The sequence below is a fragment of the Lycium ferocissimum genome, chromosome 3, assembly GCF_029784015.1.
Source record: "Lycium ferocissimum isolate CSIRO_LF1 chromosome 3, AGI_CSIRO_Lferr_CH_V1, whole genome shotgun sequence".
In the NCBI taxonomy this organism is placed as follows: Eukaryota; Viridiplantae; Streptophyta; class Magnoliopsida; order Solanales; family Solanaceae; genus Lycium; species Lycium ferocissimum.
In genome coordinates, this window is record NC_081344.1 from 18,468,251 (window position 1) to 18,485,020 (window position 16,770).

Here is a 16,770-nt window from a genome sequence, read left to right on the forward strand (position 1 = left end):
TTAAGAGGGTGCTGCTCTCTAGAAATATCTCTCATATGTGACTCAAGCTTCTAAATAGCCGTTGTATGGGAACCCACTGTCTCTGTTAGCCCAGATAAAGTCCTCTCAGACTTAGACTGATTTGCCAGAATCTTCTCAAGCATTGCTTTAACCTTCGAACTACCTTGCTCTGTTGACTGCCCTTTCGGTGGTATATAAGGATTGGAACTCTTATTCCCAAAATTGTTACTATTGTTGTAGCTCCCCTGGTTCGCACCACTATAATTATTGTTGTAGTTCCCTGAGTTGTTATAAGCACCTTGACCTTGCTGAGGTCTCCATTGATTTTGATTCTGGTAACCACCTTAGTAGTTCTGTCTTTGATAACCCCCTTGAGAGTTATTCACATAGTTAGCATCTTCAACCTGCATAGGGGGCCCATCATGAAACGGACCATCTTGAGTATGGTACATCCCTTTTGGCATAACTGTATCATCCTCACAAACATTTACCTTCTTAATCTGGGTTTCATCAAACTTCTTTGTTAGCAAGAAAATATTTGTTGCAAGTTCTACCAATGTTTGCTGGGTATCTAGATTCTCCTTTACCATATTTTGGATCATAGCACTACCATATGGTACAACATCAACATTGTTTGAGTGCCAAGCCTGATTGTGAGTAGTCAGCTTGTCAAGTATGTTGGTCACTCGTCGATAAGATTTGTTCATGAAACAACCATCAGCTGCATTATTAGCAATTGATTGTGTCACTGGATCTAGCCCTCGGTAGAACTTCTCCATTAATATGTGCTCCGGAAAACCATGATTCAAACTCTTCTGCAAATACTCCTTGAATCTCTCCTAGGCTTCATATAGTTGTTCCCCTGGTCGCTGCTTAAATTCATAGATCTTGTCATGAATTTCAGCCTTCCTGCTAGGAGGGTACCATTTCGTGAGAAAACCAGTCACCATCTCTGCCCATGTAGTAATCGAATTACGGGGCAGCTTCTCAAACCATGTTCTTGCATCTCTAGCTAAGGAATATTTGAATAACCTCAGTCGAATAACATCTTGTGAAACGTTATTTTGGATGTGATTAGCACACACATCCATAAAATTCTGCAAATGATGTTAAGGGTCATTCTCGGTAGAGTTCCGAAAGTATCCCTCAAGCTTCAACAACTGGTACAGAGAGGAGTCAATTTTCACGCTAACAGCTCCAACTCGAGGATGAACAATAGCAGATGCATAGTCCTCCTCTGGAACAAGATCAACGAACACATTCTCATCATCTGATTCATTCACCCGATTATTCAATCCATTCCCCTGGTTATAGCACGTTGATTTTGCTGATTCTAATTCATGTTCACCTGGTTTACAAAGAATAGCAAACAAAATGTGATGGACTAAGCAAAGACTTCAATCAAAGCACACACTATTTAGTAATTTCAAAATCGTATTCCCCGAAGAATGGCGCCAAAATTTGATATGCTCAAATTACACCTATTAATGGTATAATGCGGACGTTGCCAAATACAACCCAACAAGGTTGGGGTCGAATCCCACAGGGAATATGGTGTGAAAAGGTTACTAAAGTCATAGGATGCTTAACCTAGGTCTAATGTCTTAATTCGATAATTTTTTAAAAAGTTAATTTTTTATGACTAATTGCTAACTAATTGCTTTGGGTGGTAATTTATGGTAAAAGAAACTAAGGTTGTATCCCCATTAGATAGAGTATATGATCATGTATATTGATCTTGATATACTTCTAATGGATCATTATATGAATGCACTTAACCTCTATATGAATCTCTACTATTTCCCAACAAATAAAGATTATCTCTTTCTATGACTTTCCCAAATATAAGAAAGTAACTATGAAGAACGATTAATTATCCAAGTAAATTCTTCTTATTCCGAAGTGAATTTATTAAACAAAGTTTAAAGCTTTGAGTCCTTGTTATTTATTCTTACCAATCCTAATTATTTTTCCAAATAAATTAAGGTTTATGGCTTTAATCAATGTTTACAACCATTAATTATGAATGAAAAATTAAGAATAAATAAACCCTAATAATCCATTATGTGTATATCAATCACAAACCCAATCACAAAACACCCATCATTCGGTTCACAAGCCTAGTAAGGGAATTTAGCTACTCATGATAAAGAACAAGAAATAAGAAATTAAAGAATTTATAATTGCTTACTTTGGAAGAAAAGAGGGATTGATAATACTTGAATTGATGTTTGAACCTTCAAAAACTAGAGAGTATTTGATATTCTAAGTCAAGAGATAAAAATATAATAAATGATAACTATTAAAACCCTACAATGACTATTTATAGGTTCTAAAAAATGTGAAAGTTACAGATTTGCACTTTGGTCCCCATGGATACAAAATACGGTCCATAAATTAAAATACGGACCGTAAACTAGTTTACGACCAGGTCTTCCTTCAAGATTTGAACAACTGCAATCTCTTGAAATACGGGCCATATTTTGATTTATGGTCCGTCTTCTGCATAATCATCTTTCAACTTCCAAAACTTTGACTTTCTGCCAGATGCTTGAATGGTTAAATACGCTTTGAAATACAGACTGTAAAGTGGAATACGGTCCGTAAAAGTTATTCGTAAATCACCATTTCCTTAGCTTGCCTTTCTGGTTCTTCTTATTCTTAAATACGCCCATGGAATACGACCCGTATTTGAGAATACGGTCCGTAAACTGAGTTTACAACAACTTCTACACTTTTAACTGTTTTTATTCCAAATTTGTTCCGTTACCTGAAAAATACTAAAAGCACATTAAATAGATACTAACTTGCTTAAAAACAAGTAAAACTTCTCGTAAAAAGGACTTGAATGTGCCATAAATTCCCGGCACATCAGCAGCCTCCATTTCTTTAAGAGATTCTTCCAGATCAGCCTCAGCTTTTTTCAGGTTCTCCTCCAATTCGGACTTCATGTCAATTAGAGTGATTCGAACCTGGTTGACAGATTCAAGCTCGGTCTGGAGAATATCATTGGCCACAGTAGCCTCCTCGAGCTTATTTTTAAGTTCATCACTGATCGGAGCTCTAGTCTCGGTTTTCTCCTCTATTACCCTCAACTTCTCCTTCTCAACGGCTCTCTCGGCTTCAAGCTGGTGAAATCTTTCTACCGCTTTCTCGGAATCCACCTTTATTGAGTTAAGTTCACCTCATAGCTAGGCAATAGTAGCCTCGAATTCATCGAGCCTTGTAGCAAAATTGGCATTATCTCGGCCGAGGTTGACGTTATCCCTTTCAAGAAGCCGATTCTTTTCAACCACATCAGCAAGCTCAGCCTTTAAGTGGAGGTTATCGTACCTTAACAACCTTGAGCTTGGATTGAAGGTTGGGGGGAACAATGGCTCGGCTCAGCTGGTCCTCTTTTTCCTGCAAAAGGAGTTTGAATTTCTCGGTCTCCCGACCCTGGAAATCCAGCTGGGCCTTTAAGTCATCAACCTCATGTTGGGCTCGGATAAAACCTTCATTTACGAGCACAACACTCTGAAAAGTGAGAAACAAACCAAGTTAGGAAATTGATTAACAAAAACAGAGGATCGCACATTGATATTATAGAAAAACGCGTAAGAAAACTTACCCAGTTGCCAGCATGCATGCCCTCATTTATAAGGCACGGCCAAGGAAGTCCCTCAATTTTTCCTTGTCTGAATCTGAAACAAGAGGTCTTAGATAACTAGCAACCCCCACGGGACGAGATAAAAAGCTGCAGTCCTCGAGGACGGTGACCACGGCAGACCTAGTCCTCCTCGGTTCTATACTCGTGGCTGGAAAAATATGGACAAGTTTGGACCTCGCACTTGTTTCAGTGGATCAGCTGCCAATTCTCGTGGCCTGAGGAATACGGAGATGAGCAAACCCAGCAGCTTCCCCCATAGCAGGAGTGCTACCGGCGAGCATGTCATCGAAATTATCCGACCTCGAAGAAAGAGCAGAAGGAGGGACAGGAACGACTCCAATAGTATCGGTAGTTGCAGGCACCTCGACTACAGTAGCTTAGTCAGTATTAGGCGATGGACCAGCAGCCGCGATAACTTCAACTTTCGGGACCGTTTTGGCTCTTTGATCAGTCTCGGTGTCCAAGTTTGGGCTGGACCTTCTAGGTTTCTTCACCAAAGTTTCCGCTTCAGGTGAAGTATCATCTGAAATGTCAATAAATTCAACGAACCTTAGTGGAATTGCAGCTTCAAGATACACGGTTAATGGAGGAAAAGGAATCTTGTCTTTCCCACCTGTGGTTGGGGTTAGAACGGTAGTTTCTTCCTCAGCAACGTCAGCTACAGAGGGATTCGCCACAACTCTTCGAACCACAATGTCAGGCTCAGGTTCGTCCCTCAGGCTTCGAACATCACCCCACAACCTCTTATTTTTCTTCTGACCCTTGGTCGAGGGTCTTCTTTGCCTCTTTTTGGCTGCAGCGATAAGCCGGGATAATCCAGCTGTATTAAAATCTGAGCCCAAAGTCACAGGCTCATCCGTTGGTACGGGTCGTGGCTCCACAGATCCTTTGGGTAAGCTTGGACATCAAAAGAGTTATAAAAAGAAAAAGCATAATGAAAGGATGCGGTGAGTACCAAATCAAGTAGAAGATTAACGTGGTTCTGTGCAACCCACCGGCCACGAGACAGGTCTGCTCATGTCCGATCATCATGTAGGTGTTGGCTAATGATTGCCTTAACCCACTCGGGAAAGTTCCGGACAGTAGCAGGGATCCATGCCTCGGCTGAAGTATTGAGCAAAGTCAAAAAAAAAAAAAAAAGCTTGAACGCATGCAAAGGAAACACATTTGAGGAACTTATGTTTGTTGTTCCATTTTTTTCGGGAACAACATATACTCGGCCGGAATGATGTCTGCGATCCTTACCAGGACATAACGCTCCAACCACCCTCGATCTCTATCCTTATTGAGGTTGGAGAGGATCGGGTTTCGACCTCGTTTGGCGACCTTTATCACACCCCTACGGAAGATCCTCGAACAATACAACCGAATAAAGTGTGCCAACGTGAACTCCTTTTTGGCATTGTTTGCCAATAGATGGAGGCAGTCCATGATCCTCCCGATGATTGGCCCAATTTGGGCTAAGCACACGTTGTATGTCCGGTACATTTCTAGAATAACTGGATCAATCGGGGGGTCGAGCTTGAGTGTGAACGGGTACGTATAAACGTACAGAAACCCTTCCTTATAATCGGTGATGGATTCGTCATTACCGGGGGCAAACACCTGTACCGGATGTTTGTCCCATCCGCACTCGGCCTGAATCCGAGGAAGGCAATCCTCTGTAATCGATGAGAGGTACTATCTCACATCATAACCCCTATCCGCCACTTGTACTGCCTTTCCGACCGCAAATTCATGGTTGTAATTAGGTTTGGCCACTATTATATCTGTAGCAGTTGGCTCCGTAAGAACTTTACCTTCAGGGTTGGAAGCAGGTTCGGCACCCGAAGAAGAGGCCGAGGGTACATTCTGAGAAGAAGAGTTGGTGTTGGTTGACATTTTTTATCAATTATGAATTTATGAAGAAGTTGGTATGAAGATTTGAAGGTTTGAAAAAGATTTGAAGATCCAGATGAAGATTTGAAGGCAGAGATAAAGGGATGAGCTTGAAGATTTGAAGGTTTGGAGGTTCGGGTTGAAGGTATGAAGGTATTGATTTAGAAAAAGTTGAAGATTCGAAGAACAAGCAAGCTGAATATTAACCAAGGAGTCAAAGATTTAGAGAAGTGAAAAGTGAAAATTGAAAGGTAAAAATGCAACTGTAACTCTTATATAGACAATTCACCGTGGCGGTTACCGAAGTCGACCAATCAAGAGACGCCACGCATTCGAGAATTAGTGAGACGTGATTGGAAGCGACTTGGGTTGAGGCGGATTTCGAAGTTGGCCATTCGGAATAGGACACGTGGCCGAAGTCAGAAGGATGTGACGTTACGGTTCCCGCCTATTTTTAAGATAAGAATGAACTTATAAGTCCACCGGTTTGAGACTCTTCCACTTCCCGTCACTTCGGTGAAACTCTGATCCGGAAAGTGTGGGGACTATCTATATACGGTAAAAATTGGGTCAACATATGACCGATGAGGCCGGAGCCAAAGACATGTCCAAATGGGCACGAGCACGTTCAATCTTGCTCCACACCTGGGATGTTGTACCGGATACAACTAACCCGAGCCAAAATAAACGTGTCCGATGGTCCGGTTTGTGCGAGACCAGATGAGCGTGTCCGTTGGTCTGGATAACCAGTTATGAGGCTTCCAAGCGTTATAAAATCGTTTCGCCATTTGCGCTGACAACCATACGGGTATCAGACCGTACGAATCAGCCTTATCCTTTTTAGGGTTTATTCATAAAGGTTTTTTATATTATACTAAGGGCCCATGAGGAATACCTATAAATAGAGGGCAACCCTCCCCTTTTTTAGGTTATCTTTTTTCTCATATCATAACATTGTAAACATCAGGAACATAAAGTTCTCATTCAAAGTATATTGGTCCGTTTCGTGGTGTTCATCCTAATCGATTTAGTCTTTCATCATTACTTAGCATATTTGGCACACATCATCCGTTACTATATATCGCTCATACACGTACACATATAAATATAACTATAAATACATCCATTAATAGCTCATACCAACCAAATAGATTAAAGTTCATCCATATATCCTATACCACCACTTACAAATCTAATTGTTACCTGTAATTCGGGGTAAACAAACTTCAACCAATGGAGAAGTACAAGGAGCTACTTGCACTTGAGTTTGCTGATCAAGATAGTAAAAAAACAAGACCTGAAGGGGTCTTACCATGGCTTCCGACAGATGCAGTGTCCATTGACAAGCTTTACAGAAGGGTCAAGAACATTATGCCTAATGTCAGGGAGTGTTATGCCGATGAATTGATCAAAGATTACAGCTACGAGGAATTTGCACAGATGATGTTCCTGGATGGATGCTTCATCCTACAATACCTTCACTGCATTGTCACTGGCAATTATAAAGAGCTGAATATGAAGAGCCATGATATAGCTTTCATTCGTCATGACCTTTTCGTACTTGAAAATCAGTTGCCATTTGAAGTCTTGCAGGTGTTAATAGTAAGTTCAAGAATAATGTAGGAATGGAGATGATTAAAACGTTCATCTTGAGTGCACATAACAAGCCTTCTCAAGGTCACGGATACATTCAAAGTATCAAGGATTTCGTTCTTGATTTCTTTCATTCTCAAAAAGTTATCAACTTTCTTGACAAGATTTGTCAAGGAGAAGGGCCTTCCCTTACCAAACAAAAAAGCGTGAAAACTCCGCTTCCTGCCCATCTTCTCGAGCTACTAAGAACATATCGTATAGACCCAGATGCTTTCTCAATAGGTGGATGCTATCTAAGGAGTGAGTTGTGCTCGTTGTTAGGATATACTATTAACCATGCGGTTTGATTATAGTATTATATTTTATTCCTTTTGGAACAATTGTTTATTTATTTATTCAATTCAATAAAGTCTTCTTTTAAATAGATCATTCGTTCATATGTGTGCCCTTTACTTATATAGTAGACGATTTGGTGTATGGAATTTTAACTCATGCGCAAAAGATTAAATTGTCGGTTCTTATAAGTTATAATATTAATGTTCACAATCAAAGATGAAACTGGGCAAAGTATCTTGATGATTGTAGCATAAGATTAAAATATAATCTATCTTGATTATGGGAATGGTTTTTGTTCCAACTTCTTATGCTAATACATTTTGTATGTATTGAACGAACCAAGTAGAGATAAGTGTTTTTGTACTGAATATATAAAACAACCTCGCTAGCTCATTAAATGTACTTATACTCTTAATCTTGATATGATTGTTATGATCAGTGTGCTTCGTTCATTATTTTGATTTATTAAAAGGTACGACTCCACTGCGAGTTAATGTATTCCTGGTAAATTGGATAATGGCAAAGTGCATTTGTGAAATAACAATCAGTTGATAGAATCCATGTCTCGACCTTGAGATTGATAATACCCCTTTATGGATGCTTATAAGTTTTCATGTGAAATTCCTGCAGGTGGATTTTGTATCCGTCACATGAAATAAGTTAAGCGGAAGTATAAAGGATTACATTAGTCGATGAATTAAATTGTCAGTAATTTAATTTATTTGATTGGTATCTGTAATCTTAACATGGGGAGTTAAATAAGTTTTAATGAATGATTTCAAAGTTAAACAGAGGAGTGCAATTACAGTTTTCTAGTGGAATAAATTGTAATTTATTGTGGTAGGATTAATTCACTCATATTCCGAATTAATACCGCAATAGGAAGCCTCGTTATTAAATCTGTGATCCCTGTTGTGCCTGAATATTCTAGAACAAAGAAAATAAACGGAAAAATAATATCCTTGGTGGGTAAGGAAAGGGCTACACGTTTTTTGCTAGGGCTTTACCCTAAAAACGTGTGATATAAAGAAAGCCATTCAACCCTAAGTGATATTCATTCTTTAGCTGCAATACTTGCCACTCAAGTATTTCGTTCATAGAAGTTCAGGATACACAGTAGAAGATCGTAGACCTGGAGAGTACAGATGCTATTGAAGATTTGTGCAACAGCTTCAAAAGGTTAGTGTTAAAATCTCGTATTTGATTATATTTGTCTAGTTTACATGTAAAAATATGATCTTGGTTGTTGGCTTCCGCTGCGTATATATGCCTATTTCCTATCACTCACATCGTTCAGCCAAAGAGCTGAGGAAAGCAGGAATCTATTTCAGGCCTGGAAAGAGTCGTCATCTTTCAGACGTTAAGTTCAATTCATTTCATTGCTCAGCTCTTTTAACACTTCCACCTATAACCGTAGATGATTCAACCAAGTCGGAGTTCTTAAACTTGGTTGCATATGAGGCATGCCCTGATACACCAGATGACTTTGGCGTTACATCTTATCTTTGCTTCATGGATTCACTTATTGATCATGCTGAAGATGTGAAAGAGCTCAGATCCAAAGGTATACTTCTTAACTATCTTGGAAGTGATCAAGAAGTTGCAGATCTCTTCAATGAGATAGCAAGAGATTTGGTGCCTAATCCACATGCCTTTGTTGATGTCAAAAGACAAATTGAGGATCATTACAAAAGCAGAACAAAAATATGGATTGCTGAGTGGAAGAACACTCATTTTACTACCCCATGGACTCTTTTTGCATTTATTGCAGCACTTTTTGTCATTGGCTTGCAAATCACTGATACATTTCTAGCAGGCGTCCAGACCTATTATGCAGTCCATCCCAAATAGAGCTAGTAATGGACAATGGTAGGCGTCAAAACCAACCAGTTCTTGTTTTTTTTTTTTTTTTTTGTGTTTTCTGGAGGAACTCGTGCGTGTCATGTTTGTTGAATTCATAATTTCTTTTACCTTTAGTGCTATAATGACGATTGATCTTTGTACTCTTGTTTATGTATACGAACTAGTAGTTTGTTTTGTTCGTAATGATTTTTTGTCCGTAATGATTTACTTGTGTAAATTTATTATTTTGAAGCACGTGAATGGTATTGGATCACATGAATAGTATTGTTTTTTTTTTTTATGTTTTGCTGAGACCTTTATATGAATATACAATAATCATTAGTCCAATTGACAATATTCTTTCAAACTAATCAAAATATCAATCTCATTTTTTTGGAGTAGTAGTTTAAGTGAACTTCAAGTGATTGATACTCCCGAATAAGGAACACAAAGCAACGCGAGTTATTCGTTTCTTACACTAAAGCATTGTGAGTTTTTTTAAGTACAGAACAGGAAAAGAATTGCAGATAACAGAATATACAAGACTTGATAACATAGAAATCTTTATACTAGAAAGTAAAATGCAAAAGATCTAGGATAACTACCATTATTTTCACGCTAAGTATCTGAAAAGCCAGATAGAAACTTAGAACTATACATAAAAGCATAGTCACAACTTCCTTGGAGATTACAAAGTTCTTCTTTGTGCCTAATCCTTGCTTTTCCGTCAATTGACAGGAATCTTACTACCTTCGGTCCATATCTTTTAAAATTAGTTAACTCTTTAAGAAAAATATTTAGAGCCTGTTTGGCCTAGCGGTTTGAGGCCAAAAGCATTTTTTTTTTTATTATTATTATTATTATAGAGAAAAAGCACTTTTTTGGGATATTTGAGGTGTTTGATCAATTAGTAAAATTGCTTTTAAGTAGAAGCAGAAACAATTTTTCTGAGATTGGGGAGAAGCAGTAAATTATATTTTTCAAGACACAAATATCCCTACCATAAATACATATTGTTACACCCCGTATCTTAGAACTAAGGTTAGACTCATATCATTAGAGTTTTAGTGGAAAAATTGAAGGTTTGAACGTTTTGCGAAAATGGTTGATAGGCCTACTTCGGGCAGTGATAACTCCTTGATTAGTTGGGAATTTGGAAAAGTACCCTCAATGAAAGTTGTAGGACGTAAAAATAGCTTTCTAACGATATAAGGACCAGGCCAATCAGAGATCGGAGCAAGGAGATATGATCGTCTCAATATGGCTAATAGTAAGACGTTTAAAAGTCTATAGAATCGGCTAAGTTTTGATACGTCTGACTTCCAGTCGAATTTCGTGAAAATCCGTTGGGAATTTGAGGAAACTTAAAACATGAAAGTTGTATCCCTTTGAAATATATTTCCAACGGTATATTATGGGCCTTGAAAAGAGCTATGTACAAGAAGTTATGCCTATTTTACCGAATACTATGCAGAACCGATACGTGTCGCGCGTGTGGGCGCGTGCGGGCCCGTGCGATGGATCCGCATCGCGGCCGATTGCACAATCTGAATATTGACCTGCAGGAAGTTGTGTGCATCGTGGACCCAACGGGCAAAAGGTTGGGTTTCGGGTCAAAAGTCGGGATTTCGCGTTTTAAGTTATATTTAAGCTTGGGGTTTATTTTCCTAACATCCCTAGTCACGAAAAATCACCCTAAAGTCAGAGGGAACAAGTCTCAAGCATCAAGAACCCTCCAAGATAAGTTTTATCACGATTCTAGGTTAAATTCAAGTCCCTATTCCCTTTCTAACTTGAGTAAACCCTTCTAATCCATAGAGTTGTGATTGGAACATTATTGTTGGATGTGGAAACCCTAGAACCCAAATTCAAGAGGATTGAACGTCAAAAGGGTAATGCTTCTACACTCTAATCATTCATAATAGTGAATTGATGAGTTCTTGGGAGAATAGTAAATGGGTTTAGTAAAGAGAATTACACGAACTATAGTAGGGTTTTGGATTGTTAACTTGAGATTGTTATAATCATACGGGTGATGGAGAATGATGTTAATTACACCTAATTGAGATTGTAGAATCAGCTAGAAGTAATAGAATGGGGATTGGGTGAAAAAAACACTATTAATGAAGGTTGTGGAGCTCATGCCCACCAAGTGTTTGATAAAATGCTTAGATGACCAAAGCATGAATATTATTGCTAATATAGAATCCCTTTGACTTGTATTGATATAGATCAAAGTTGAAAGGGGTGACGAACATTGTATTACGCTCAAAGGCTGGAATTAAGGTATGTGAGGCTAACTATCTACGTTAGGGAATGTTCATGATTCTCCCTACACCTCATTCTTCATACTTGTCGAATTTGACTCGAATATAGTTTAGCCCTAGTTTCATGATATGATATAGAATCGTTATCTTCTAGGGTTGCGATTCTGCAATTCATTCATGGTTGTCGCCTTGAATATCATGAACTCGTACGTAATCTTTATAGACTTATGTATTGTTACCACATGAGTCTCGCCCAGAAATTCGCATGCTCTTAAAACGCTAGTGTTTTCAATTCATCCAAAGTATGTCTATTTTAGTTCAAGATTGTTCATTGTTGTTATGGTCTCGCCCTATTAATTGACCGTAATTAAACATACGTGATTTTGCCCAAGGGCACGCACGATCTTGTGTATACGTATACATGGCCGAGGCTATTGATCGACGCACTACTAGGCCGAGGCCATAGCGTGGTATTTATTATTAAAGCGAGCCCCACATATACAAACACGTATAATACGGATGATTCGTATACGTAGCAAGTGAGTATGCATAGCTCTACTTCCTCGCTATTACAAAGCATGCGCTATCGCTCGCTTGAATTTCGGTATTTATTTAGCTGATTGCTTTACATACCAAGACAATTCAAATGTGTCGATGCCCCTTTATTGCTTGGGGCCTCGTATCTCGCGATGCGCAGAACAATATACAAAGTTGACAACTCGGCTATTTAGAGTGCATGTATCGCCCATCTTGGTGAGCCCCAAATTCCTTCGGGCATTGTCGCCTATCCGAGCTATTTCGGTTCATAGACACCTCTATTATTCGCATTCTTAGAGCTTCCATAGACACGTACAATGATATTTGCTATGTTAGTCTTGTTTGAGCTTATACTCAGCTTGTTCGATTGTTTTGGTTTAGTCATGTTGGCTACTTTTCAGTATATTTTGAATTGTCTAAGTATTTCCGCATTATGATATTTCGGTCGGACTTTTAGTTAATCAGCATGTGTTAATTTTTATTTTATAAGTCGGTTATGTTTTGTATCACATGTCGATTCAAATGACCCAGTGTTCGCTCGGTCACGGTCGGGCAAAACGGTGCCGTGTTACTCTGAGCCGGTGTTCGGCGTGACAAAAACTTGGTATCGCAGCACTAGGTTCAAGTTGTCTTAGGGAGTCTATAAAGCGGTGTCCGGTGGGGTCTCTTTTATATATGTGAGGGCCCATGCATATAAACGATTGACCACCAAGACATGTGGGATTTTGTCCTCATTTCTTTCTACTCTAGATCGTGCCATGAAGCTTAGAGCAATAAGTGACTTCTCTTATCGAATTACGTACATTTCGAGTGCGCGAGTGACGAACAGTATCGAAGGACCAACCGAGGTTGATTATCCATAGGGGTACAATTGTGAAGTACTTGCTGGTAACAAATGAGACTTGAGGTGTTATTGAAAGGTGAATAAAGTGTAAGTTGCTCGAGAAAGGGTGTTGTATAATGAATGGGAAGTTGAATAATAATGATGTTCTTCAGAAAGGAAAATGGGATGCAACGAGAGAGATATCGCAGAAATTAGAAAAGGAGCTAAGTACGCAGGAAACGTAAATCATGAAGGATCTCGGGAGGTGGGGAGGCGAGACGCTTTTCTACCGAAGCTATTAGGACCTACTCCATCCCGCAACTAGTACACTAGTCTCGAGGTCTAGATAAAAATCAAAAGGCCGCTAAGCTAGAAATTGCAGTTTAAGACCACCAACCTCTCGACATACCAGTGCGAGCTACGTGTTTTCTAATCTTATGTGTAATAAGTGTTATAGGACACTGTGGGTGTATCGTTTGGGGCCTTGATATGTGTTTTAGTGGCTCCTTTTAATTCTCAAGCCCGGGATATAATGACTAAGGTTGCCAGTATTTCGCTTCTCAAAGGAACACCGCTTGGAAGCTTCAAACAGGTCGTCGGGTAAAAGAGGCATCCCTAGCTATCACCACAGATGAAATTTTTCGTACGAACTATGCCTCGTAAGAAAAGAGGTATGTATGAAATAATAACCATGAGCGAACGATATTAAATTTTCGGAATGATTTTAGTTTGTTTAAGTTAGTCGATCGCAGTTAGAGAGTACGATAGTTGTAAGTTACCAGGAATAATTATTATTATGAGATAAGTTAAGATGTGATGATTCTCGCTTAAGCTATGTGAGTAAGTGTTTATCCCAGATGTGTATAGTCTGATATGATTTTGAAGTGTATAGAAAGTTTGGGTTTAGTTGTTCCAATCTTTCGTATAAGATAGATAAAGGTTTGTTAAGTGTGATCCATAGTTCAGAAAAGATAGTATACAACCATAGAATAGCGTTAGATGATGAGGGAGAGTTAGAAATAACTTAGGTTATTCAGAGCAAAAAAAGAAATATGAAGTCGGCAGGTGATTAAGCAGAAAATAGTAAGTAAGTTTTGAGTAGATACAATGCATTAGCAATTTTAAATGATAACTAGTAGAAGTATGATTTGGTTTCCTTAGTTAGATGAACATCTTAAGTGGGTGACAGGTTACATCCGTCCGTGTATTAGAAACCAAGGCTTAAGTTAAGATCGGGTAGAGTGATTAGTGGAAGAAGAAATCACTAAGCGAAGAGAGCAAACTACAAGAATAACCTTTAAGAGTTGTCAAAAAAGGGGTTGTCCTAAGATTTACGGTGTGAGGTAGTTAAATCGTTAAGATGGAGTATGCCGTGCGAATACAATAGCAACCCATTCATGTAAGTAATTTAGTTTTTCCCAATGAGAAATTGCTCAGAGGTGAGTCAAAAAAAAAAAGAGTCGCCAGTGTTGCAGAGTACAAAGGAATTACAGAAGATAAGGAATGTTAATTGGATCCCATCAAAAGAGAAGAATTTGTAAGTATAAGACATGTATGATGCAAGGAGATGCATAAATAAACTATGAAGTCGATTGAGATAATTGAGAGCAGGAAGGGTTAATTACGAATACAAAGAAACCTAATTTCAGTTAGGTTGGCATAATGAGATAGTCTCCATAAGGAATATGCCTCAACTTAGAGGAACCTAAATGAGTAGAATGATTATCGAACTAATCGTGTCAAGTTCAATTATTATCGATTAGGTATCACGGAAAACTATAAGATCATGCCAGCTTATGTGTCACAAGGTAGTGCCATTGCACGACTCTAATATTTAAGGTGCCTAGTCAAAGACTTGGCTCACAACAAGATGCCAGTATTTTAGGAAGTATCTCTTAAAAAAATCAAGATGGAAGATGGTACCATGATTTAGGCGGACAAGAAAACTATGGTGAAAGAAGTTCACCGCTTATCCAAGCTAGAATTCAACTTTCGGACTCGAAGTGGGTGGAGTTGTTGCCGAACATGGCTTAATCCTCCTTAGTTATCGAAGTTAGAGAAGCATTTTGGTGATTCCTACGTATTTAACGAGATGAAAGAGAGGATTCACGAACATAAAGCGTCATTTTGAACAAGGGAGATAGTGATGTACCACAGATGCTCAAGGTAGATTATACATTCCGGATGTAGATGGGCTCGGAAGAGTTTAGATTATGTCGAGGATCACAATTCCGAGTATTTCATTCACCCATATTCCACAAAGATATATCATGATCTTAAGGAGATTTATTGGTAGAAATGATGTGAAAAATATGGCAGGTTTGTGGCTATGGGCCCAAATTTTTGCAGAAGTGAAAGCCTAACACTAGGCCCCGCGACTTGCCCTAATATAAATATTCCCGTTTTTGAGAATGGGAGATGATAAATATGGACTTTAGTAACAGGTCTACCTCTTTGATTAGAAGGCACGACCTGATTCTTTGGGTGATTATGGACAAGATTTACGAAGTCGGCACACTTTTTTGCCTCGTTAAGATGATAGATTTAGCACCAGAATATACCAAGTTGTTATTCGAGAAATCGTTTGACTTCACGGGACCCGGTAATATCATTTGAATCATGGTACTTGATTCATGTTAAATTTCTAGAGATCCTTTCGAAAGGATTAGGTACCAAGGTGAACCTTAGCACAGCCTTTTCATCCTCGGACAAATGGCTGACACGTCTATTCGGATCTTATATTATAATATTCATGTTAGTTCAATACCTTCCGGATATTTATATCCTTAGTACTCGTATATCAATCAAAGACTCCACGTATTCCGCCAAATTCCGTGTCGGTTACTCCGATATTGATCGGCTCGGTATTGATTAATCCAAACATTTAGTTAGCTCGGTATTGATCAAAGTCTTGATCGGATTGCTAGGCAAGATATTTAATATCTCAGCTTTTTAGTAATCTTGTATCCATTGAATTGATAGCTTGTGTCCTTGATTTCAAGGTAAGTGGTACGCATATTATCTTTGACCTAAGCTTTTAACTAACATCCTAGACTTGGAAAATCGGATAAGAATGTAGAATTGGAATTTTCTGTTCGGGCCTTAATACGGGGGTTTTACGCCCATTTAACAAAGGACCGTATTTCATAATACGGCCCGTAAATCAACTCGTAAATTGAAACCAAGAATTTCGAACATTTTTGGAAATTGGCATTTTTTAATGCCACGTGGTTAAATACGGATTTGTATTTCATTTCACGGCCCGTATTTCAAAATATATTTAGATTTGGGAAAACTTCCTTGATGAAAGTTGTAGATCTTTGAAATACCTTTCCAACGAGATATTCGAGGGTCAAACGACATCCGTGTCACGTTAGCATTTTACTGAACAGAGGCAGTGCTGTCCATATTTCAAAATACGCGTATTTAACCGGGCGAAAATTTATTTTCGAACGAGTTTATACTCGTCCATATCAATTCAAAACATTATTTTCATTCCTTCAAGACACTGGGAACGACCTCCTACCTTCTCTCCATCATCAAGAATACCAAGGTAAGCCTACCCTAATTATTCCAACTCAATTCTAACATCTATCCTTGTAATCTAAACAAGAAATTATCATTCTAAAACTAGGGTTTTCAAGAAAACCATCTCGGGTTCAAAATTCAAGATTTTGGAAATCCTCTTCAAAGCTCAAGTCTTTAATTCAAGTTTTGGAGCGACTAAGGTATGTGTAGTTACTATCTACGTGTGGGGAACATCATTATTCTTCCCACGCTCAAAATCCATAAAATTATGATTTCTCTACTAAACTAGGGGTTTTAATACCATTAGAAACCCTAGG

General features: G+C 38.6%; 1 protein-coding gene and 1 non-coding gene across 2 annotated transcripts; both read left to right on the plus strand.

The window, feature by feature from the left end:
- The first annotated feature begins 795 nt into the window (after positions 1-795).
- LOC132051318 (small nucleolar RNA R71) lies at positions 796-901 on the plus strand. Its single transcript, XR_009413690.1, has one exon. It is a non-coding gene; the product is annotated as a small nucleolar RNA R71 (small nucleolar RNA).
- Positions 902-6,760: 5,859 nt separating this feature from the next.
- LOC132048734 (UPF0481 protein At3g47200-like) lies at positions 6,761-9,307 on the plus strand. The gene is made up of 2 exons (XM_059439426.1): positions 6,761-7,129; positions 8,675-9,307. Exons 1-2 carry the CDS (start codon positions 6,761-6,763, stop codon positions 9,305-9,307), a joined length of 1,002 nt encoding a protein of 333 aa, XP_059295409.1.
- The last annotated feature ends 7,463 nt before the right edge of the window (positions 9,308-16,770 follow it).